The sequence below is a fragment of the Lissotriton helveticus genome, chromosome 9 (genome assembly GCF_964261635.1).
Source record: "Lissotriton helveticus chromosome 9, aLisHel1.1, whole genome shotgun sequence".
NCBI classification, from domain to species: domain Eukaryota; kingdom Metazoa; phylum Chordata; class Amphibia; order Caudata; family Salamandridae; genus Lissotriton; species Lissotriton helveticus.
In genome coordinates, this window is record NC_136070.1 from 1277561397 (window position 1) to 1277585064 (window position 23668).

General features: G+C 45.7%; 1 protein-coding gene across 2 annotated transcripts in view; it reads right to left on the reverse strand.

The window, feature by feature from the left end:
* MTMR14 (myotubularin related protein 14) overlaps positions 1-23668 on the reverse strand; it is a 200769-nt gene that overhangs the window by 123404 nt on the left and 53697 nt on the right. For both annotated transcript variants that reach the window (XM_078661856.1, XM_078661855.1), the window contains exon 5: positions 16873-16930. In XM_078661856.1, the coding sequence (XP_078517982.1) occupies positions 16873-16930 (58 nt within the window). The remainder of the gene's footprint in view (positions 1-16872; positions 16931-23668) is intronic.

A 23668-nucleotide genomic window follows, 5' to 3' on the forward strand; every position in this document is an offset into this window, starting at 1 on the left:
TACCCGCGCTTTACAAATTTATTATAATAATGTACCTGGTGATCTTCTTGTGATATCCTCAATCTTGTAACCTCTGTAAAAAAGTTCTCCCACCTGATGGGCCCTGTCCATGTGCTAGTCAAATCACAAATGGATAAGATTAAGCAGGGGCGCATACAGTCCAAAAGAGCTTAAATTGGGTAAGTGAGTGTCAGAACCCCGTTCAGAGGGCAACAAGGCACACAGGGGTTACTGGACTCACCCGTAGTGGTTGAGGCCTTTTTCTCCTGATGTCCCGAGACCCTGTCTACTATGGATCCTGAACAACGGTGACAAGTATCCCTTCTGTACTTGACTCCGGGAGCTGTGGGAGAGCAGCCAAAGGCTCCCACACGGATTAGGAGGCGGGGTGGTTGGTTATGGCACTGGCTTAAAATCGGATTAGTGAACAATACTCATAACAGCACAGCAGGGTCAATAAATCAAGGTTGATTGAAAAACGTATTTTTAAATTAAAAAGTATTTTATTTTTAACCGCACACGTTCAAACAAAGGTTACGACATTTATAAACAATAACATTTTTCCGTTCACTTGTGGCCGCATCCAGGAAATGCAGTGGGCCTCAACTCAAGAGTTCACTAGGACTTGGAAAACTGTCAAGTGTTTTGGCGCTGCAGTGCTCTTAGCAGCGAGTCCTCTGGGCCCAGTAGGCCGGTAACCAGTCTTACCCACTCCAGCCGCAAGGAAGTGTGCAGCTTCTCACCAGGTGCCCCATCCATTGGCACTCGCAAGGGTCCGGTCTGGTGAGTAGGCTGCACATGCGATGTGCAGCAGCACCTGGCAATCGCAGGCTCTTCTTTGTGCTTACCCGGTCTGCTCCAGCAGCGATAAGTGATGCTCCTGTGCTCCTCCTGCAATGCAGGTTCTGTGCTCCCCAATGGTGCAGGGTCATTCTAATACTCCCAATCTGGGTCCCAGTGAAATGGGAAAATTCCCACAGTTCCCTCCTCAGTTCATGGAGGCAGGTCGGGTGCAATCCTCGATGCTTCCTTGTTATGTTAGGTTATGTTAGCGGGTATTTATTAAGCGCGCGGCTACTCCATGGAGTGTCCAGGCGCTGAAGCAAACCAGACCCGCAAAACACCAAGAACCCCACCGTGCTCAGTTTAAGGCTGTTGTTGGAATAGCCAGGTTTTAACTTTGCCTCTAAAGGTGATTAGGTCCTGGTATTTCCTCAGGAAGGGGGGGGGGGGGGGCAAGCTATTCCATAGGCGGGCGGCCAGCACTTGGAAGGATCTACCACCCCTTGTACCCTAGGAGTCACACAACTTCACAGTTTTTGGTCAGCGGCCTGATCCTTCAAACACTTTTGATACGGACCGCCCCTTCTGGCATACGAGGTTGCTGCAGCACTGCCAGCCAAGGTGCCAGCCCTCACTGCAAGGCAGTTTGTGTACCATGGCGGCCCCTTCTGGCACACAGGGTCGCCGCTAAGGTCCGGCACAGGCTTCAGCCCTCGTTATCCGGCAGTACCTCTCACTGCAGCCCCTCCTGGCATATGAAGGTGGGTGGGGTTCGCCACAGCAGTGTCAGAGGCATTTACTCTACCCACACACCAATCTGTTGACGGCTAGCTTCATGGTGGCCCGATAGGCGTAGCAGCCGTCATGTCACACCTTGCATCATTAGTCCACACGACAGGGCTCCCCATTGAACCTTGCTCCCGCCAAAGCCCTCTTTTTCCTCACAGGGCACACTGTTCTTGGCACGCTGGTGCTGCAGAACAAGCGGTCTTTGTTTCTCTGGGTGATATCCCCTTACCCAGCAGGGAGACTAGCAGGCCTTGGCCCCCAGTCTTGATCACAGACAGGATTTTGCAGAGATTAAAAGCATACAACTAGAACTTCACACGGTCAATCCTATATAAGCAAACTACAGGCTATCTTCAAATACCACTACAAAAGTCCAGCCTGCAACTCTCCACTTATCAAATGAGAAGCAGGCAGCAGTGCCCATAGAACCACCTTCGCCCCCCCCCCTCATTACTCTCCACCACCATTGCCCATGACACTGATGACCAATACATGATCCGGTCTTGGAAACCAACAGATGCCAAGGCTCCCACCCGCACTTTAATAGGGCCAATATCCATGTGTATTTTATTTCTTAGTGTGATTATATAGTAGTCTAATAGGCAAAAAGAATACTTGCTAGACCTGAAATAAAAAGTCCTCAGTATGCAGCAGCAGCAAGGCTGTTATGCAGGCCAATGTCCATCACATCCCAGTTTGCAGAAGACAAGAGCAGTTTAAAAATGTTCCTCTACAGGCAATGACAATCCATTACAAGGGGGTGAAGAACCCCAATATTTTTATAACTTGGCACGGTGCTCTCAAATAATAAAAACTACCTACTGGTTTTACGTAGAGACAGCAAATACATTTTTGTTTAAAGAAAAACAAACTGACCAAAACAAGCAATCCAAAGAAAAGCCATACGAGCATTTCAAGCCTGAACAAAGTCATGAAAATATTTTCATTAATTCTTGGCAAACAACTGCTGCAGCAGTTTATTTGCCCAGACAAATGGGAATTTGTAGAAGGGTTTCAAGTTAACGACAATGCAAAGAAGTACCCCCACCCGACTGGTGTGGCTCCCACACTCAAGAGAGAGTTACTTTGTGCTCCTCTCTGGATGCTGAAAATACATGCAACACAGAAAGCTGGATTACCACAGAGAAACAAAGAGGCATGGGCCTCATGGCTTGTCTGGCCTTCGAGTGTTGGCTTTCCATGAAATGCGGCTCCATCTGCAAAGGTGTGCATGAAGATAGATTTGTAAGCCTTCCTGAACAAGTTGGGGGCGGTGATGAACGGGGGAGGGGTGGGGGGTGGGTAAAGCAGGAGGGTTCCCTGCCCAATCTTCTTTGAGCCCGGAGCACAGACTGTCTGGGACAACAAGGGATTAGAGGAGAAAGGTCTGGTACCGGAACCAAATTAAGGTCACCATATTTGCAGGCCAGGCCTTGCTTACCAAGCAGAGTACCTTCATCCCACATCTGTTGGAGCAGCTGGATGAATTTAGTAAGGTCCCTAGTTATAGGATAAATCTGGCTTACTAGAGAGAAGATAAATCTGCCTCAATAAGAGGCTCTCAACCTTAATTTTGCCCCAGCTTTATTACACATCTTGCGCCAGGTGACTCCGTTTAGATGGGCCACTAGATCGATTAAGGACCTGGGGATACATATCACTGCACACAAAAGGGACCTGTTTGACACCATCTGTAGCCTGCTGCTAACATCAATTAATGGCAACCTGCAGAGATGGCAAAGGTCACACTTGCTGTGACTGAAGCATGGGGCATCGATTAGAATATTATGGAGAACCCTGTTCCTCTTCCAGGTCTTGGGCCTCAGGTTTGAGAGGGATTTCCTGAAACGACTACAAAAACACCTGCACTTATTACATAGGAAGAAGGAAGAGGCTTGTGAGATAGTCTACACTCTCCAAAGCACAGAGTGTTAGGCAGATCAGCTTTGGCTACTGTGAGAAATTGGGTAATTGAGGAGCCTGTGAGCTCTACTCAAACAGCCACAATCAGTCCTGGTGAACCACAAAAGTTGCTAAATTAACCTGTGCTGAACCCTCTGGTAGTTTGGCACAAAAGCAAACTTGAAGGCAATGTGCAAAGTATTTATACATCACACAAACCGTAATAACATGAAAACACAATGAATATCCCACATGAATTTAGAAAACGAGTAAAAGTGAATAAATAAAATGACACTAAAACAACAAAACTCCAATCAGTAGATATTGAGATATGCAATTATAAAGATTTCTATAACAGTAGCGCTAAAAAAAAAAGGTGCAAGGGTCAACTGAGGGTATCTGATCGCGCTGGGCCGGGGAAAAGTAACAAGTTCAGTCCACCTACAATGGGGGAAAGGCCGGACACAGGGCCAAGTCTCTCCAGCTATGGATTGTACCTTACTTCCTTGGGGTGCGCTCTGTGCAGCGGGGCTTTGCGTCCATTTGGTGGAACCTTCAGTTAGGATGGACCTGCATCTTTTACCCCACTTACAAGAGTCCAGGCCTGGAGGGGCACCACTTGGACAGTCAGGACTCTCAGGCTGGGTCCAGGTGAGGGTTCAAGATGGTTGGAGCCTTTTCTGTTCCTGCCGCTCTGATCAGGAGGCCAGCAATTAGCCTTTGGAGTCACTCTGGTAATCCTGGTGCAAGCAGCATAGCAGATTTCAAGCAGAAGGGCAATCCTCTGAAGTACACAGCAGGCCACAGACAGCAGGGCAGTCCTTTCGCAGATCCAGAAGTCAACTGAATAGTTGGTCTGAGGGTCCTATTTTTATACCGGATGCCCAAGTGGGAGAAGTGTCTGCAGTTTTTCCCTTCAGAGGATTGTCTTTCGTGCCCGCCTGCCCAATCCTTTTGACAACAAACTCAACATTCCTACCTAGTCCCAATCAAACGTCATCACTTTCGAAATGTCAGGTAACGCAATGTTATCCTAGAAGATAGGTAGGCCCTGCAGTAGAGAAAATGATGTTTTCACTACCAGAACATGTGAAACTTAAAAGCACATGCCCAACTTTTTGAATACACAGCACTCTGTTATATGGGCTGTTAAGGGCCTAACCTATGTGTGACTTGTATGTATTATAAAGAAAGGTTTAGGCCTGGTAAAATGGTTTTTATCGCCAGGTCGAAATGCAGTTTAAAACTTCACTCAGACTGCAAATGACAGGCCTGAGACAAGTTTAAAAATGTTACTTAAGTGGGTGGCACAAAAAGGGCAGCAAATCCACATGTAGCATTTAATTTACAGGCCCCTGGTTCACATGTAGTACCTCTTTACTGGGGACTTAAGAAAATTAAATGTGCCAATTGAGGTGTATGCCACTTTTACCATGTTTAAAAGACAGAGCACCAGCACTTTAGCTTTGGTTAGCAGTGGCAAAGGGTGCAGAGTCCGAAGGCCAAAGTAATAATAATTTCAGCAAAAACAGGAGGGGTGAAGGCAAGATGTTTGGGGGGTGATCCTGCAGAGAGGGCCAACTCCACCAACTATCCACTAAAGATCTAAACAACTAAGCAACACGTGGGAGTAATCCAAGGAGGAACCAAAAAGGCAGTGGTGTTTAGCTCCCTGGATCAACAATGGGACGGAATGGGAATGGTGCTGGGTCCTTGGGTGGACACTACAGATATGGGATCAAGCCAAAGTGACAAAAGCCTGACGACCTACCCTTCATTTATCCCCCTTACTCAGTAACTCAGAGTTTGACTCCGGTTAGATGGGCCAGCTGTCTGAAGGCTGGGAGTAGAACAGATGCCCAAGCCTGAAACAGATCTTAGACCAGAGGAAGAATCATAACCTTTCAGCAAATTAGAAAAGTCTCCACCCAATAGAACCCATAGGCCAACTCTACGCAGCAGAAGCACTGGGAGCAACACAGTTCAATTAAACCGGCGGCTGTGAGAACAGTCACAAATTTTGAAAAGCTCCAACAGTCAGCTGACTCCGCTTCCAGGTCAATTGGGCAAAAGAGCTGGGTATGGTCACTTAGCGAAGCACTGTGAGGAAATTACAAGAAATGTGCAGACAAGGAGGAAGAAGTGTAAATGGGGGTTGAAGCCGGTCTGAAAATCTTATGCAGGTGGCACTATGCACAGCTGATTCATGAAACACAGATCGACACCCATTGGATTCACTGTGTGGAGAAGGACATTACATTGCGCTTTATGACACAGCCTGAAGTTAAACCATTTCTCGCAGGAGATCCTTGATGGAATCTGCTGAATCATAGGAGGGAGGTCAACAGCAAGCCCTGCAAGCATACTTTTGTTATTGTATCAGAGCTTAACTGGGAACAGCAAGAGGTGCTCACAAACTCACTACATTTCTACTCCAGACTACAAAGCAAACACTACTAATCAAGTGGAGGCAGGCAGATCCACCACGGAGTTGGCATCAGAGACTGTAGCCAGAGCTGGGGAATGGAAGAGATCCCATAATCGAGCAAGAACAGAAGGAATTCAGGGAAACATGGTCTCCTCTACTAGATTTACTTGCCGGGGATGCTGCCCCACTGATGTCCTAAGGACCTTGTGAGCCCTGCAGAATGTGCCATGGGGAGTAATTAACTCCAAGAATGGTTAAGAAGGGAGCAGGCAACTTCCCCATTCTTTGCTCAGGAGTGAGGTTCCGTAAAAATCGTTACGGTGTTTTGGGCATTGCCGAATATGGACGAGTTTGGTATCTATGAACCGTAAATGGCGAGTTTCGGTAAGTGTACGCGTTTTCGCTACACTACGTGACACGGTTCGCCTAAATTACGTATTTCTTACCTGAACCCTCGGGTTCCATTTTAGATACAGCATCCATTTTTTCTTGCCCTCACGTAGTCAGCGAGCAGGCAACTGTTCGCCTCATGACCCCTTTAGTTCCCAAGCCATACGGAAGACGCATATTCCTTTCATGCGTCTTTATGACCGGAGGAATGACACTGCAGAGGCAAATGGCTCAGCTTGAGGGTAATCTTGCCGTGCCGGCCTATTGTTTCAGCCGTGCATGTGCTGGGATCAAGCTCTTTGATCCTATGATCATGTTTCCAATATTACCCCCACACTCTTTTCTCTAGGTGTGCCTGACTTCCTAGCAGCTGTTCTTGTCTCTTTTCTCTTGCTCATTTACAACTCAAGTGGAATGTGCCTAACGATGGGAAGATGCGCTTTAACAGTTGGGAACCGGTAATGTTACTGTGATTATGTTCCGAGGTTCTGAAAGCATGAAGGCGACCCTTTCTTGAAGTTTATTGTGGGAACTGGGTTGTAACCTTTTGTTCACATGTTGTGCAATAGCAAAATCTTGTATAAAAGAGAGCGACTCACATATGCAATTCGAAGCAGACTCGTAGAACCTACACGCTGTTGTACTTCTAGCGACTTTTGCCTCCCTGCAGTAATAAACTCTGATCTTTGACGCCGTAGGAAGTCTCCCGTGTCTGTCACTTGTGCGCCGAAACAGGTATCCCACGAAGGTTATAGGTGTTGTTCCCTGGCACCGCTGGGCCTTAAATAGCCTAGTCCTTCAGTTTGGCGCCCAACTCGGGGCGACATCGGCGGTACCGGTCCAAAGCCTGACGATTGTGAGGAACTTCGTGTGAAATCTCCGAGGAAAAGGTGCACCCCGCTTCATCGATCCTGTTGTCGAAATAAGTGGTCCGAAGACTTTTCTCGCGAAGATTCCCGCCTCCTGACGGCTGCGACGGACCGATGCCCTGACTGTCGACTTGTTTACGACGCCTGGCGTAGACCTTTCGTACAAGCGAGACGATAGACGGGCCTTCCTGGTGACGCCATTGAAGCTCTCAGTTAAGTATTTGTGGGTCGCTCCCAGTCCTTAGTGGTTGTTGCAGCTTATTGAAGCTTTGTTGTATGCATGGTTCCATTGCATTTGTGGTTCTTAGTTCTTAGTTGTTATTTGACAGTTGCAATTGCCAAAAACCGAGGGTTTTGTCTTTCACGAAGATTTAGTACTTCGGTAACCCTTGAAGTTTGATACTAGGTTAGTGTGCACGATGCCTAGCCATAGTGGATTTCTTGGTTTTCTTAAATGTTGCAACAAGGATTCCCGGTTGGAGGACTCGTGTCCGATACCTCCAGTTGGAACCCCGATATATGAGCTCTATAGTCGACATGGTGTGGGTCCTATTATTTATAATAAATATTGGGTCCGTTACACGAAAAAAGATGGTGTCTTTAGTTGGCCACCGCATGGAAGTTTTGAACTTACGATTTTAGATAATCTTGAAGCTAAATTATTTAAAAAGAAAGCTAGGCCAGCTATGTTTGATTCTTTTCGGTTGTGGCGTAAAGAGGCCAAGCAGAAAGAAATCAAACAGCTTAAAAAGGATCGAAGAGAAGGGTTCGTTCCAATAATGCAAGTTGTACAACAATGTCAGCGAGATAAAGAAGAGAAAGAAATAGAAGTTTCCACTAGACTACATCACATGAGGATAGACAAATGTTATCCGGTTTTACCAGCTAGTCTTGATAAGAAAGAAGAGGATTCAAAGGAGGATCCCCTGCTAGCGTATATGATGAAATCGCCACCTCCTTATGCACAGGGTGCTACAGCCCCTGTAGTTCCTCCAGTAGTCCCGCCTGTCGTTCCTCCTGTTGTCCCTCCTGTTGTTCCGGCGGCTGCTGGTCAGCCCGTTGTTAATCCTACGTTTGTACCACCACCTGTTCCTATTCCTACTGCACCTTTGCCTGTACCTCCTCAACCGCTAGTTTCTGCTACTTCGACTGTATCGTCTGTCTCTACTGTTCCTACGTTCATTGTCGCTCCTGTTCTTTTTCCTTCTTCTCCTTCTGCTCGTACCCGTATTCCTAATACTGTTGCTACGCTCTATTCGCCACTATCTGGATCGATACTACCACCCAGCGTTTCTGAAACTTCTCAGAGACGAAGTCAAATCCCTGGTGGAAGGGAGAGAGAGACGTTAGTGACAATGGCACATAGGTGGATAAGACATCCTGTTAATTACCCTCCACGTGTGGTCTTCGACACGTTTTCTCAGTTTAATGAGCCTACACAGAGATTCGTGTTCGAAGAAATGTGTAACTTTTTGAGGGAGCAATGGTATAATGATGATTTAGATACCGTACCGCCCGATATGATTGAACTTCAGAGTCAATTTTCGAACGGTATGATCGTAGGTGGAGATGTACGACGTGCCTTAGAGCGAATGTTAGCCCATAGGTCGACAGTGCCTTCTCGAGTGTCGTTTGATGACGACTCTGAAAATTGGAAAGCGGCTCCTGGTCAGTATCCTATGAGAGAGGTTCCGCCAGTATGGATGCCAGGTGCTCCTGCTGCCAATCCCCCAGTTTTGCCACATTTCCAAAGAGTTTGGATACACCTCCCATGGAAGCGATCAGAGGTCTTGCAGGTCAAACAGTCCTTGCCAGATCCACGCAAGAATCCGGCGGGTTACTATAAGGAGCTGTCCCAGTTGGTAGATGCTACCATTATGAACCTTGCCGACATCGACATGCTGTTCGGTAATATAGTACCACAGCCGGTTTGGGCGAGAATTCGTCAGGAAAATCATGCGAATGAGTTAGGTGGTGATTGGGCTGCATTAATAGCGGCTGATGGGCTACAAGTTGGTGGGGCTAAACCTGAGCCGTTAATTTTGGAACTGCCTCAGAAAATAATTACGCTCATGAAAACGCTTATGCCGGCGATGAGAGTAAACTGGGATAAATTATCAGCTTGTAAGCAAAAGGACGAGAGTGTCTCTGATTTCTAAACTAGGTTCGAAGAGGCATTTGTCGATCATAGCGGTCAGGATATGGGCACTGAGGGAGGCCAACGTTTGTCGATAAATTCGTATTAAATTTGTTGCCTGAACTATGCAACAAATTGAAAAATTCAGAAAGTGCATGGGCTGTCTCAACCACTGCACAGATATTAGCAACGGCTCAATATTATGAGAATAGGGAGAAAGAAGAAAGTGATCGTGTAGATAAGAAAACGAAAGAGCTCAAAACGAAGGTTTTGTTGCAGCAAGCGTATCCTCCACGTTCGAATCAAAATGATTCGCAACAGCAATATAGACCACAATCACAGTCCTCCAGAACACAGTCACGTTCTGACTCCTCCGACTATAGATCTACACTTGGGTATAATCAGTGTGCGTATTGTAGAAGAGAGGGTCACATAAAATACGACTGTCCCGCTTTGCGTGACAGTCTTAATGGTGTATCGTCACGAGGAAGCCGTGGTGGTCCTCAGCAGGCATCTCGAGGTAGAGGCCGCGGTACCATTCACAATCAGAATGATCACCCTCAGAATTCATCAGATACGAATAATTGTTTTGACCAGCGAAATGCGGGGTCAGTTAGATCTACACAATATCATGTGGACGATTACTACGTTGAACATGAGACTGTTGCAAACGATCATTACTAGGACAGCCACCGACAAAGAGAGGGAGTAGTATCAGTTCCGGTTGATCAGAGTGGGCCTTACGTCGCAGTAGCTACTTCTGGCGTAGTTGAGCCTTTTCTGTTAGACACTGGTGCGACGAAAAGTTCCATCATGCATTCGAAACTCCCTGGCGCACCTTTGTCTGGCTTAACAAATGTTTCCGTTGGATTCTCTGGCGCCCCTGTTAGCAATCCTGTTTCCAGCCCTTTGCCACTTACGATTGGCCCTCGTGAGCTGGAGCTCCATTGATTCTATCTACTGGTTGTGGTGAGAATCTTTTGGGTTTGGATTTGTTAAAACGGTTATATGCGACTTTGTATTGCTCCCCTGAAGGAGTGGAACTTACATTAGGTCGGAGAGTAATCTCTCCTATGTACTTGTCGATCGATAAATTCCCACCGGAATTGAGCTCCCTTCCTGCGTCTCTATGGGCCACAGGTCCCAATGACGTGGGTCTCTTGGACATCCCACCTTATATGATCAAGCTGAAACCAAATATGCGACTGCCACGTATACCACAGTATCGTATCTCCATTGAGGGAGAACGGGCGCTATTAGCGATTGTACACAACCTGATCAAAAAGGATGTCGTTGAAGAAACTCGAGGAAATGTGTGTAATAGTCCTGTACTACCAATTTTAAAACGCACTGATCCATCTAAACCTCCTGTGTATCGTTTCATAATTGATTTGAGAGAAGTGAATAAAATCGTGATCCCACAGTTTCCCGTGGTCCCTGATATAACGGCTTTGTTGACCCTGATTCCAGCTTCTGCCTCCTGGTTCACGGTGATCGACCTAAAGAATGCTTTCTTTAGTATCCCGATCGCTGAGGAAAGCAGAGACCTATTCGGATTTTCATTAGGTGGTCGCAGTTTCAGACTAAAAAGCGCACCACAAGGCTATTGTGAAAGTCCGTCGATCTATAGCCAAGCACTTTCAACTGGATGCATTTGTGTTACCGACGGGTGCGGCTTTGATACAATACGTTGACGACCTATTAGTGGCAGCTGATACGGAGGCTATTTGCAAAACGGCTACAGTATCACTATTGCGCTATCTACATGACTTACATCACAAGGTGTCACCTTCCAAGCTGCAATACTGTTGCCAAGAAGTAACCTACTTAGGTCATTTATTGTCAAAAGAAGGGAGAAGGTTGACCCCAGAGAGAATTGCAGCGATTTCTCGAATGACTGTGCCAAAAACTCAGAGAGATGTACGTGCCTTTCTAGGTATTACGTCATACTGCAGACAATGGATCCCAAATTTTTCACTATTGGCGAAACCATTGTTAGCTCTCACGTGCAAGGATGTTCCGACTCCTTTGCCATGGACTGAAGAGTGTCAGAAAAGTTTCTCTGAATTACGTGATGCGTTGTGTTCGGCTCCTGTGTTAGGTACTCCTGATTACAGTAAGCCATTTACACTGTACGTTCACGAGAGGGATGGTTGTGCGTTGAGTGTCCTGACGCAACAATTTGGCGACAAACAGCGTCCATGCGCATATTTTTCTTCGACCTTAGACCCAGTAGCTAGAGCCTTGCCGAGTTGTTTAAGGGCAACAGCGGCAGCCGCGGCGTCCATTCGACAGTCCGCAGGTCTGGTCATGGATAATATGCTCACGGTGATGGTTCCGCATGCAGTTGACACTCTCTTGAACCGAACGAAAACTCAACATTTGACGAGCGCAAGGTTGTCTGGGTATGAGTTGACGTTACTGGCTAGTCACATACGCATAAAACGATGTAATGTGTTGAACCCAGCAACATTGTTACCGATCAACATGGAGTCAAGTGGTGAAGCACCACATGACTGTTATCTGAGAACTGAGGAGGAAACAAAGGGTCGTATTGACCTGAAAGATACTCCATTGGTAGATCCCGATGGTACTTTGTATGTGGATGGTTCCTGTTTTAAGTTGCCGAATGGTGATGTGACGACCGCGTATGCTGTAGTGACATTGAGTACGGTTGTAGAAACTGCAAGATTGAGTCAGAATTCGGCTCAGGCTGCTGAGCGGATCGCCTTGACGAGAGCGTGTGTGTTGTCCAGAGGAAAACGGGTGAATGTGTTTACCGACAGCCAGTATGCTTTTGGTGTGGCGCACAGTTTTGGGCGATTGTGGAGAGAAAGAGGATTCTTAACGTCGCATGGAACGAAGATTCAGCATGGACAGCTTGTGAACGACCTTCTAGATGCACTTACATTGCCTAAACAGGTGGCCATAATCAAATGTAGTGCGCATCGGAAAGTGACGGATGATGTTGGTCGTGGTAATGCGTTTGCAGATGAGATTGCTAAGGAGACAGCTAAAGATCTGACAAATCGAATGTATGTTACGAGTTCAGTGAGATGGCCAACGGAGACTAGTATGTGTGAAGACACAGTTGAGAGTGTGAAGGAAATACAGAATGAGGCCACTAAGACGGAAAAGACTAAATGGAAAGAGAGTACGGGGAAGTTGGATGAGAATGGATGTTGGGTTGATTTGTCAGAAAAACAGAGATGGATGTTACCGGATGCATATGTGCTCGCTGTTGTTACAATGGCTCATGGTACAGCACACATAAGCGCAAGGCATATGCAAGTTGTTGTCTCCTGTATGGAAGAATGATGGTATTACTAAATGTGCAGAGAGAGTGGTTAAGAATTGTATGGTATGTTTGATGTATAATCCCGGTAAGGGCACTCCCACTCCACCTGGTCATTTTGCCCCTCCTACATGCCCTTTCGAAGTTATCCAGTTGGACTTCATCCATATGGAGAGATGCAACAATTTGAAGTATGTTTTGGTTGTAGTATGTGCGCTCTCCAGATGGATTGAGGCTTACCCCCTTAAGGATAATACTGCCCTATCCACAGCAAAAATTCTGCTCAAAGAGTATTTCCCCAGATACGGCATGCCTCGGATTGTATGGTCGGACAACGGAAGTGAGTTTGTGGGAAGTGTGATGAAGAGTGTGTGTCGTGGTTTAGGTATAGTACAGAAATTTCATAGTGCTAATCATCCTCAGTCAGCGGGTTTGGTGGAAGGATACAATGGCACCCTGAAACTGAAACTTGCTAAAATTCAGGCAACAACTGGTTTATCATGGCCAGATGCTTTGCCTCTAGCTCTCTTATCGACCAGGGCAACTGTGCACTCTCGGGTAGGGCTTAGCCCATATGAGATTGTGTTCGGCCGTCCTGCTAATATTTGGGGAGTCCCGAGGCCTAAAGAATTTGATAGAATTGAATATCCCATGCTGATTGATTATCTCCATGATCTGACTGCTAAATTGAGTTTGATTCATCAACAGGTCTTTGAGGCTCTGCCGTCACAAACAGAGGGTCCTGGTCATCGGCTGCAACCAGGGGACTGGGTCCTCACCCGTAACTTCGGACGAAAACGAAACCTTGAGCCGAGGTTTGTGGGACCCTTCCAGGTGCTACTGGCAACAAGGACGGCGGTTCGGCTGGAGGGACGGAAGCATTGGGTGCATGCCACCCACACCAAGAAAGTCCCGTTTCCCTTCACGGCGGATACTTGTATAAGAAAGGGTTTTTCCTCGTCTGAGACCGACGCTCCACAACGTTTTGTTCCGTTCAGCGAAGCTCAGCCCATGTCTGACACCCTTGTTGATTCCCCTCAAACAATTTCCGTACCATTAACCTTGAAAAATTCGAGTGCTGAACAATCGAACACTCATTTGCCATCCAATTCACTGTTTGAAGATCAGACTCGCCCTGGGAGCAGCCGATACTTTCTTCGCCCACGCACAAAAGACTAATAAAAAATTTTTTTTTGTTATTTTTGGATCCCAGCACATTTACCCTGAACATTGTGGACATTTTATATGGTGTACCTTTTTCTTTTCTTCCTTTCTTTTCCGTGCAGCCAAGAACCTTATAGTAAATTGAATGTTCAATTTATCTAGAAACCTATCATCCGGGTTGGCTGTAGGGCCGTGCGGGTACTTTCTTCTGTTTAGCAGTTATCGACACTAGGTCGGTTTCTTTTGTCAATTTCTGGGAACTCCTGGGAATTGATAATCGCTACACAGAACGGAGTGCGTCAAGAACGTCGCGGACGGTCGTTAGAGGATGGAATTTTCAAGGCTGTCGAAAAGAGAGAAAATGTCGGCGCAAAGATTTGCATTGGATAAGGTGTTGCGTACAAAATGTTTCTTGCTACAGGTTTTCATGTTGTTCCTAACTGTTTCTATGCTGCTGGTGGGTGGAGTATATTTTGGTTTTCAATCATTACTGCCTTCTGCCTTACCTACCTCTCCCTCTCTCTTGATCTAAATTTCGTCTCTACTGTTTCTCCACATTCTTTTCACATACTGCCCCAACATGAGCAAGTCAGACGTGCGGAATTTAGAAACAATTCTTTTGTGCAACTCTTGCATCAGCATCAGTTGGTGGTAAATACTACAAATTGTTGGGTGTGTGGGCTAATGCCACATACCATGGACAGGGGTATCCCGTATTTTGTTCTTCCGTACAGCCCCCAAGGGTCAGCTCGGGCATTCCAAATCATGTTCCATAGTGCACTAGATTCCTACCCCCACCGAGAGCCACGCTCGGCAGGCTTTGGTCCTGGCCCATACCATAAGTCTCTGGCGACAGCGATTGCTGATCTAGATAGAGACATTTTCGATACTTCACTTATCCCAGAGGAGGAAGTGCAGGCCTATAAATACCTTAGTGAGGCTGAGTATAGTATATCAGTGGGTGATAGGCAGCTTAAAAGCTCATCTCCAATCTGGATTGTACCTCACCTAGGCCACTTTTGTCTGCAAGGTCGTGGCCGAAATCCAAGAGCCCAGCTTGGGAAGAGCGCTTGTGTGGATACTTACGTTCTACCGATGCTCTCTTCCTCTGTCTTCCTAACTGCCAAGGGTACCTATTTTGTATGTTATGATCGAGCATATACGTGGTTACCTCATGACTTCTCGGGTACCTGCTATATTGCAAATCTCTTGCCTCCGACTTTTACTGATGCCTCAGATTATCACAGAACTAGAGTTGAGAGAGGTGTTATTAGCAAAGAAGATACGGCCGGTCAAGAAGCAGGAGACTTTTTTTAAGGGTTTCCTACCGTTTTGGGGCCCTATGGTCAATAGCAGAAATCTGAGACAGTTAACTCGTGTAGTAGAGTCAACTGCTAACATAACCGCAAGTGCCCTTGGTAATTTGACAGCAGAGCTTCAAGCGGATAGGCTTATGACGTTACAGAACCGTATGGTTCTAGACATTGTTCTAGCAGATAGAGGAGGTGTGTGTAAGGTCATCCATTCGAGCTGCTGCATATTCATACCTGATAACGCTCCAACGGTTTATCAAGCCATCTCCAAGTTGCACAAAATCTCGGAGTCCATACACGTGGATGAGGGAGATTGGACGCTTCTAGGATGGTTTTGGGGCCTGATGTCGACCTGGGGTTGGAAGATTCTGATGATTATAGGGGTTGTTGTGACGTTCCTGTTCACGTGTTGTCTTTGTGTACAGTGTGGTTCTTCCTTATGTGGCCTTTGTGCTACAACGTGTATAAGAAGGCCATCTGTTTCCAGAGAGGCATTGATGGATAGAATAATGTTCCAGCAACACCTGAATGATCTGATGAATATCGAGATCGACTCTGATTTCGACTAGTGCTTGCCTACATGAGGGCAAAAGGAGCGTCTGAGGTTCCGTAAAAATCGTTACGTGTTTTGGGCATTGCCGAATATGGACGAGTTTGGTATCTATGAACCGTAAATGGCGAGTTTCGGTAAGTGTACGCGTTTTCGCTACACTACGTGACACGGTTCGCCTAAATTACGTGTTTCTTACCTGAACCCTCGGGTTCCATTTTAGATACGGCATCCATTTTTTCTTGCCCTCACGTAGTCAGCGAGCAGGCAACTGTTCGCCTCATGACCCCTTTAGTTCCCAAGCCATACGGAAGACGCATATTCCTTTCATGCGTCTTTATGACCGGAGGAATGACACTGCAGAGGCAAATGGCTCAGCTTGAGGGTAATCTTGCCGTGCCGGCCTATTGTTTCAGCCGTGCATGTGCTGGGATCAAGCTCTTTGATCCTATGATCATGTTTCCAATATTACCCCCACACTCTTTTCTCTAGGTGTGCCTGACTTCCTAGCAGCTGTTCTTGTCTCTTTTCTCTTGCTCATTTACAACTCAAGTGGAATGTGCCTAACGATGGGAAGATGCGCTTTAACAGTTGGGAACCGGTAATGTTACTGTGATTATGTTCCGAGGTTCTGAAAGCATGAAGGCGACCCTTTCTTGAAGTTTATTGTGGGAACTGGGTTGTAACCTTTTGTTCACATGTTGTGCAATAGCAAAATCTTGTATAAAAGAGAGCGACTCACATATGCAATTCGAAGCAGACTCGTAGAACCTACACGCTGTTGTACTTCTAGCGACTTTTGCCTCCCTGCAGTAATAAACTCTGATCTTTGACGCCGTAGGAAGTCTCCCGTGTCTGTCACTTGTGCGCCGAAACAGGTATCCCACGAAGGTTATAGGTGTTGTTCCCTGGCACCGCTGGGCCTTAAATAGCCTAGTCCTTCAGGAGCGACAACGCAAGAGTGACCAATACACTTGTGCGCTGTTAATAAGCAGCATTCCCGGAGGTATTGGGTGTTTTTTCCCCTTTAAAAAGTTATCACAATTGAACGGTCAACTCTGCAGGAAACTAAAAAAAAAATGATTGAATCAAAGTAAAGAAATCAACAACTTTTCTAAAAAATACTGGAATAGATATAGGGATGGACCAGGAGATGGCATTCCAGCCTTCATTTTGAATGCAAATTACCAAGAGTCTTTCTCCCAAAGGGATACAGATAGAAGACAATACCCCCCCACAACTCAAAACAGACCTGCTCGAGTCCTCCCCAGAAACTTCTTCAGAGTCAGCCCATGCATCTTCAGAGCCTCCTACAAGATAGGACAATAAAAAATCCACATTAAACAAGTAAATGTCACATCCCTGACTTCTCTTTAGACTACATAGATTTCAATTCAGATACTCCCTCAGCAAAAAGTTAATACTTCAGTGATTTCTTCTCCAGTCCTCCTGCTCTCTCCCGTTTGAGACCAGAGAACCATTTATGAATGTGTGTTAACGCCAATGGGGTTTATGAACTGGACAATGCCAATATACCGTAATACACAGGAATGCATTTTGTGTTGAATTGCAACATCTTTTCTATAGTAGCTTAACATGCATATCATCCTTAGAATGCCAAGTTCCGTTTAATAGATTTCTGAGGCCCAAAGGTAATTTTATTTGGAGGTCCTACATTTGCACATTTCCTGTGCAATGAGCATAGCCGGGTTATGAAAATTGGCAGCGAGAAGCATGAATTTGAGAAAGTAGTGAACTCAACATTTGTTATGCATCATTATCGCTCCTGAAAGGTCTTCTTGCACTTTTTTTCGTGAGGAGATCCTTGATCCTGCTTATTAGTTTAGTTGAAGTAACAGTTTCTATCGCCTGTTCACATTTCCAGTGTCCTGTTTTGAGGGGGAAATGTGCAAGAGCTTCCAAACCGTATATATTATAGCATCATGTGCTCCAAATGGATTTTGGCCAGAAGCTCTGGTCCTTTAAAACGACAATGGATATGAATTACTCTGCGGGATTATTTCTATTTTTGTATTAAATACATATTAGACTAAGCTTCTCTGAGAGTTGTGTTTTTTTTCTCCTATGAGGAGGTGCCCCTGTTCAAAGCAGGTAGAAGTGACGTTTCATTTGGTTTCCTCTTTAATAATTTATTGGAGGCACATCAATCCAAGACAATTATTAGATGAATACACAGGTAGCATTGCAGTACATAAAGACATATTAAAATATATCCAAAACTGAACACAGATCATTTAGTTTAATTGCCCATCAAATAATTGATTCCAGTATAATTACATTATAATGTATCCAATTTTCTATAATTATAGTTCTCCCATTTCATACTTACACGAGCTAAAAACTTGCCCCACTGGATCCCATCCTATCAATCAATTCGGCCACGGGTGCTGGGACCAGGGCTTGCCGCTTTCTCGCCTCATATCCCTTGCATACAAATAACTTGCTCCCCGAGTGATATACATAGACAGCTATCTGACTAGCCATTGATGATAGGGGGGGAAGCTGGGTTGAACCAAGCCATGGTGCTGCACATATGAGCCACTGCCTGAAGCACAAAGATGAAGTAGAATTTCCCCAGGTCCTTCACAAATCACTGAAATTCCAAACATCAGTTCAGGCGTGATCAAGACCTGCATATTAAGTACAGACCTCAAATACCAACAGATTCCTTCCTTTAGGGACAACAACTTTGCACACTTACGAAACATGTGTGCCAAGTCTGCGTCGTAATTGCCACAACTGAGGCATCTAGCCTCAGGCCGTTTCCCTCCATCTAGAAATGTTAACTGGTGTATAATGCGGATTGAATAATGTTGGCTCTTCAATGCTGCCGACAACACCTCCTGGCCCACCGCAAATGATTTCTGAATGTTTATCCATTTGACCACTCATCCAGGCCCAGTTTTCTTCTTGCTTTCCAAGATTGTCTGGCTTTAAATTAAAGAGTTATAAATGAGCTGGACATCCCTCTCCCCCAGAATGCCCGAGCAAATCCACAAGTGGAACCTGCTGTAGTGTTACTTTGTCCCTGTCCATCTTCAACAAAATCCCTGACTTGCACATTCTTTAAAAACTTTTATTTTTAAAACCTCCATTTAGTCAACCTAAATTGTTTTTGCAACTCCTTATACCAATACATTTGTTCCCAAATGAAAAGATCCCCCCCAACAGACCACTCCTGCTTACTCGCAGATGACCTCTCTCATCATGAAATACAGCTGGGAAGAGTGATGAACGCCAGCGAGGGGTATAATAGTTCTATATCCCCATAGCCAACTTTTCTTAAACCGCTTGGTTCGACAGTCCTTAAAAAAAAAAAACACAAGTTTTTGCCTCAGCTCCCAATATTAACTCATAGATAGACTGTAATCCCTCAGGCTCCAGATCCTCACTAGGCCGACAGGTAAATAGAACCACCTTATGCAGTAGTAAAGCTACCATCTAATAATACCGGAGTTAGACACAGCCCAATGACCTTTAACCCTAGGAAGCAATTATCTTTAAGCTCTCCTCAGCCTTTTATACTGACATATAAAACTGATACAGATAGAACAACTCTGGTTTAAATAATTAGCTGCCATTTCCAAAGGGAGTGCCTTAAAAAAATAAAAAAATAGCAATAGGACCTTTGGCAGTAATATTTTAACCCGTTACATGCTGCCGTCTGCCGTCGCGAGCACTCCCTCCACAGTGCTGCGTACGACCAACGGCCGACGCAGCCCCGCCCACCCTTTAGAACGCCCACAGTTAAGGCGTTAATTACACTGCAGCGGCCTACAAGTGTTTACTGCAATGTAATATTCCGCATCAGCTCCCTCCAACTTTGGGGGAATATTGGAGTAAGATTTAGTTCCACTATCTTTTCCACTCCAGCCGCTATAGTCACTCCCAGATACAGCGCGCTGTCAACTCTGCATTTGTTTTCCATTTGGATTTCTTTATTGCCTATGTATTTGGATCCTACTCTTATTCAGCTGATAACTCACTATTTTACCGAACAAACTTTTCCACCTCAAATTCTACTTCACTTGTAGCCCCTACAGGATCAGGAGTTACTAATGCAAAATTATCGGCATATGCCAAAATTGAATCAGTTCACAAAGACCACAAGCCTGCTTAGTAAAGGGTCAATATACAGAGTGAATAAGAGGAGTGAACATTGGAATCTCTGCCTTGTCCCCTTTGTGACACAAATCTTATCAGATTCCCACCCCATTATGTGCAGTCTGGCAATGGGTTTGTGATATATCTGGATAGCTGTAATGCAATAGAGGCCTATCCCCTTTCTCTTGAATACTGCCCATAGACAGTTCCACGAGGCCCAGTTGAAAGCTTTCTGTGTCGAGCAGATTCATATCCATAGGAGTCTCCAACATCCCTGCTGCATCGAACAACGTGACTGCTCACCCAACGTGGTCGGTAGTCCCTCAGCCCGGAATGAACCTATACTACTAGGGAGAGATCTTTTGGCTATGACTCAGCCCAGTCGTGAAGAGAATATCTTAGATTACATCTTCGTATCACTATTAAGCAGTGATATGGGCCTATATGAGCCTGGATTCAGCAGGGCTTTCCCTTTTTCAGGAATACCGGGTTAGTGGCGGTCCATGCGGCTGGGGCTGAAAGCCCCCGCTGGCCTTTGAGAAAGATATTAATCAAGTCTGCAGCCAATACTGTATGGCAAACTATATAACATTCCAGCAGTATCTGGTCATGATGCCTTGCTGAATCCTAGTGAGCGGAGTGCTAGTTTGACTTCCTCCGGAATAACTGGGGCGTCCAATGCTTCCTTCTCCCCTTCTTCGAACAGCCCTTTTTTCACTATATCGGAATACTGCCCGACAGCAACAAAAGGGGGAAACTGATCTTCCTATAAAGTGTTTCATAATATACCTTAAAGACTATGGCTTAAATGTCCATCCTTCTCCATTATAGCACTGATAACACTAGGTACCTGCTTCTCACGCATACTCAGTGTCCGGAGCCTCCCTACACTCACTAGATTCGTAGCTCTTCGCCCTCTGAGCTTCAAACTTCACTGCTATTTCTTGGTATTAAAGCAATTGATGCTAGCTTTGACCACAGCAATCTTTTGGAGGCTCTCCTGACCTTCCTGCCCTTCCACGATCGCTTTGACAAGTAAAGCTTTGAGGTCCCCTTGTTCCATATACAGTGCCCTCACTTTGTCAACCTGTATCCTTTAAGTGTAGAGACTAAAGCTAAGGTCTCTCCCCCGAATTGCTGCTTTTAATGAATCCCAGACTACACCTACCGATGCACTTCCTGTTACTTTCCATAAAGTCTGTCAGCCATCCCTTCATATGTTCAATATATTCTGAATTAAAGAGCGACCCTTTATAAAAAAAAGTCCATGTTTGAGACTGCCCAACTGAGGCTGATACCAAACACTCTATAATCAGAAGAGTATGGTCCGAGAAAATCATTGGGTGTTTCTCGATGCATACCTCTCAGAAATCCAGATAAAACCAAGAAAAGAATCCAACCGAGCAACTTTCTTTTGGAGTATGAACAACCATTTACAATGCAATAGGTCTCGCATTTACGCGGCTTTGAGCTATTGGCATTGTAAATGACAATGCCTTTTATTTATGTTTTAGTTTTTAAAACATAAATGAAAGGCATTGTCATTTCCAATGGCAATAGCTTAAACTCGCGTAAATGCGAGACCTACTGCATTGTAAATGGTTGTTTCCTATTCCATTCATTGGCGACGTGACAATTAAATACTGATTTAAATGTAGACACCTCAGCTATTTCAAAAAGATTCAGTTTGCCACATGTAGCATGACACACAGATAAGGGCACACGCTCACTTCCTTAAAGTGCAAAGAATTTCAAGTAACTAAAATAGACGGCTGTGTTAACAAAGTTAAGGGGTCTGGTGAAACATAAATGTGTCTCCTTAAAACAAAAACAACTCTATCACAATTTGTAGATTCTACGAAGAAGCTGCTGCTGCCACTGACATGCAAACCAAAGTCGAATTCTACTAAAGACAGCTTCAGCCTTCCATCTTCCTTAGGTTGGTAAATTGAATGCCATCACGTTCGACAGTAGTACTACCTGTTATTTATGTAGTTGAGAGACCACAAAAGCGTGGTAGGAAAGGCTTTGTAAAAATAAAAATCGAGACCTTTGGCACTGGAATGCCTGCCGCCATTGTCCCGGCTGCTTACTGCAGACACAGCGTGCTTTGCTTACATTCAAACACGTCGTGACTGCAGTAATAGAAAGTCAATAAAGTAAATAGTGCTCAAAGACTAAAATGAAGGCGGTGTTATATAGCTGCAAGAGCACTGTCTGAACAGAGGAGAGGCAGCTCCATGTGTGTGCTGTGGGGTGCGACATTTCTGTCCCCTGCTCTTGCTGGCTGCTATCAGATGCACTGTGTACATAAACACAGCGTGGTGAAAGCAAACATGTCTGCCCAAAGAAATATTTCCCTCCAATAAATAACTGTGCTGTTTGCTGGGATTCCAAATAATATTTGCATGCAACCTACACTGTGACGTACGGCTCTTTTACTGCTAAACCACAATACGTTGTTTTTTTAAAACACTTAGTCATGTTCAGGAATGAAAAGATTTTATCGTGAGCTACTTCATGCCGCAGAGCAGGGGCACCCTAGCAGAAAGTGTGGTGGCATTTCATGTAAAGCACTCCGAGGCTTTTTGCAGGGTGTGGCGAGCTGTGCAGACGGAGCCTTCCGTGGCAGATTGTGAGGGCAGCGCACATGCAGGTGAAAAGTTCTCCGAGCACCGCCCTGTCCAGTGTGACTCCATAACTTGAGGACGCCGGGGGTAGTCCCCGCAGAGGCGTCAGCTGCCTGCGCTCTGGCCGAGCCTGGAAGTGGTCCAAGCTTCTGTGTGAGGAGACGGCTTGAAAAGTGCTTTTGTGTAAGTGGTAAAAACTTACGGACAGCGGATTGCGGGCCGGGGGAGAAGAAGTGCAACACGGCGCTGGAGCACAGGAAGTCCAGCGAGGGCCGGGAGTCCAGGAGCAGCGACCGCCGGCCAGCCCTGCACCCAGCAGCCGCCGGAGGCGGCGAGCGTCCACTGACGTCACCATCATCATGGGGCTGTGGCGCGCGGCGGAGACGTCGCCGTGAGCATGCACATCGCCATCTCCGACACGCTTTTCGCAGCGCGCCCTAACCGGAGAGACAGGAGATTGGGAACGCGCGCGCGCGGGGCCGGCTCCGATCGCTTTCCTGAGCGTGCGCGTGCCAGTCTCCCGTCTCCTGGGAAGCAGACCCGGCAACTATAGTATCGCGCCTGCGCGATGCGCATATGGCTTCGCCATATGTATCGCAGGCGCGAGACCTAAAAGGGAGCAGCCTTATCTTGCTTCTTGGAGCAGCAAGTATATTTTTGTGAAATTATTTGCTGAAAATAGAAAGGAGCCCCACCTCTTGGCTCTAAAATGCTGCTAAAATGACAATTTAACCACTTCCTGTAAGCCAGACTAAGTGAATGAGTATTGTCATCAGAAATGTTAAGCAGCATGGAAAGAAACATTCATGCAAAAGCTTAGGTTGAATCTTTCCTAAAGACCAGGTGATATCGAAAAGATCTGTCCCCTCCCAGCAGTGAGTAGTGATGGAGACACTTACATCTGACACTTCAAAATGAATTATATGCTGCCCTTGACTGTCGCATGGAAAATATGTTAATCATCTGTGCACCAAATAACTTATGTTAAACTAAAGATATAAAAATAAGATTCCGCCTATGCCAACTGTGAGCTGATTTGTCTGCCCATCAAATGTCACTGCTTGCTATGTGGCGCGTACAGCCACCAGAAATGGTGCAATTTAGCAATCAAGCTTTGAAAGAATAAGTATACATTTAAAAAAAGGTACCGACAGCGGCTGCATTGAGGGGTGAATGTCTGAAATAATATATGTATTGCTCAACAACAGCAAATACGCTGGAAAGTTTACATAAACGTTGTTACTTACAAGATGATGATGAGGATAGAATAATAATAAAGTGTGTCTGGAATTT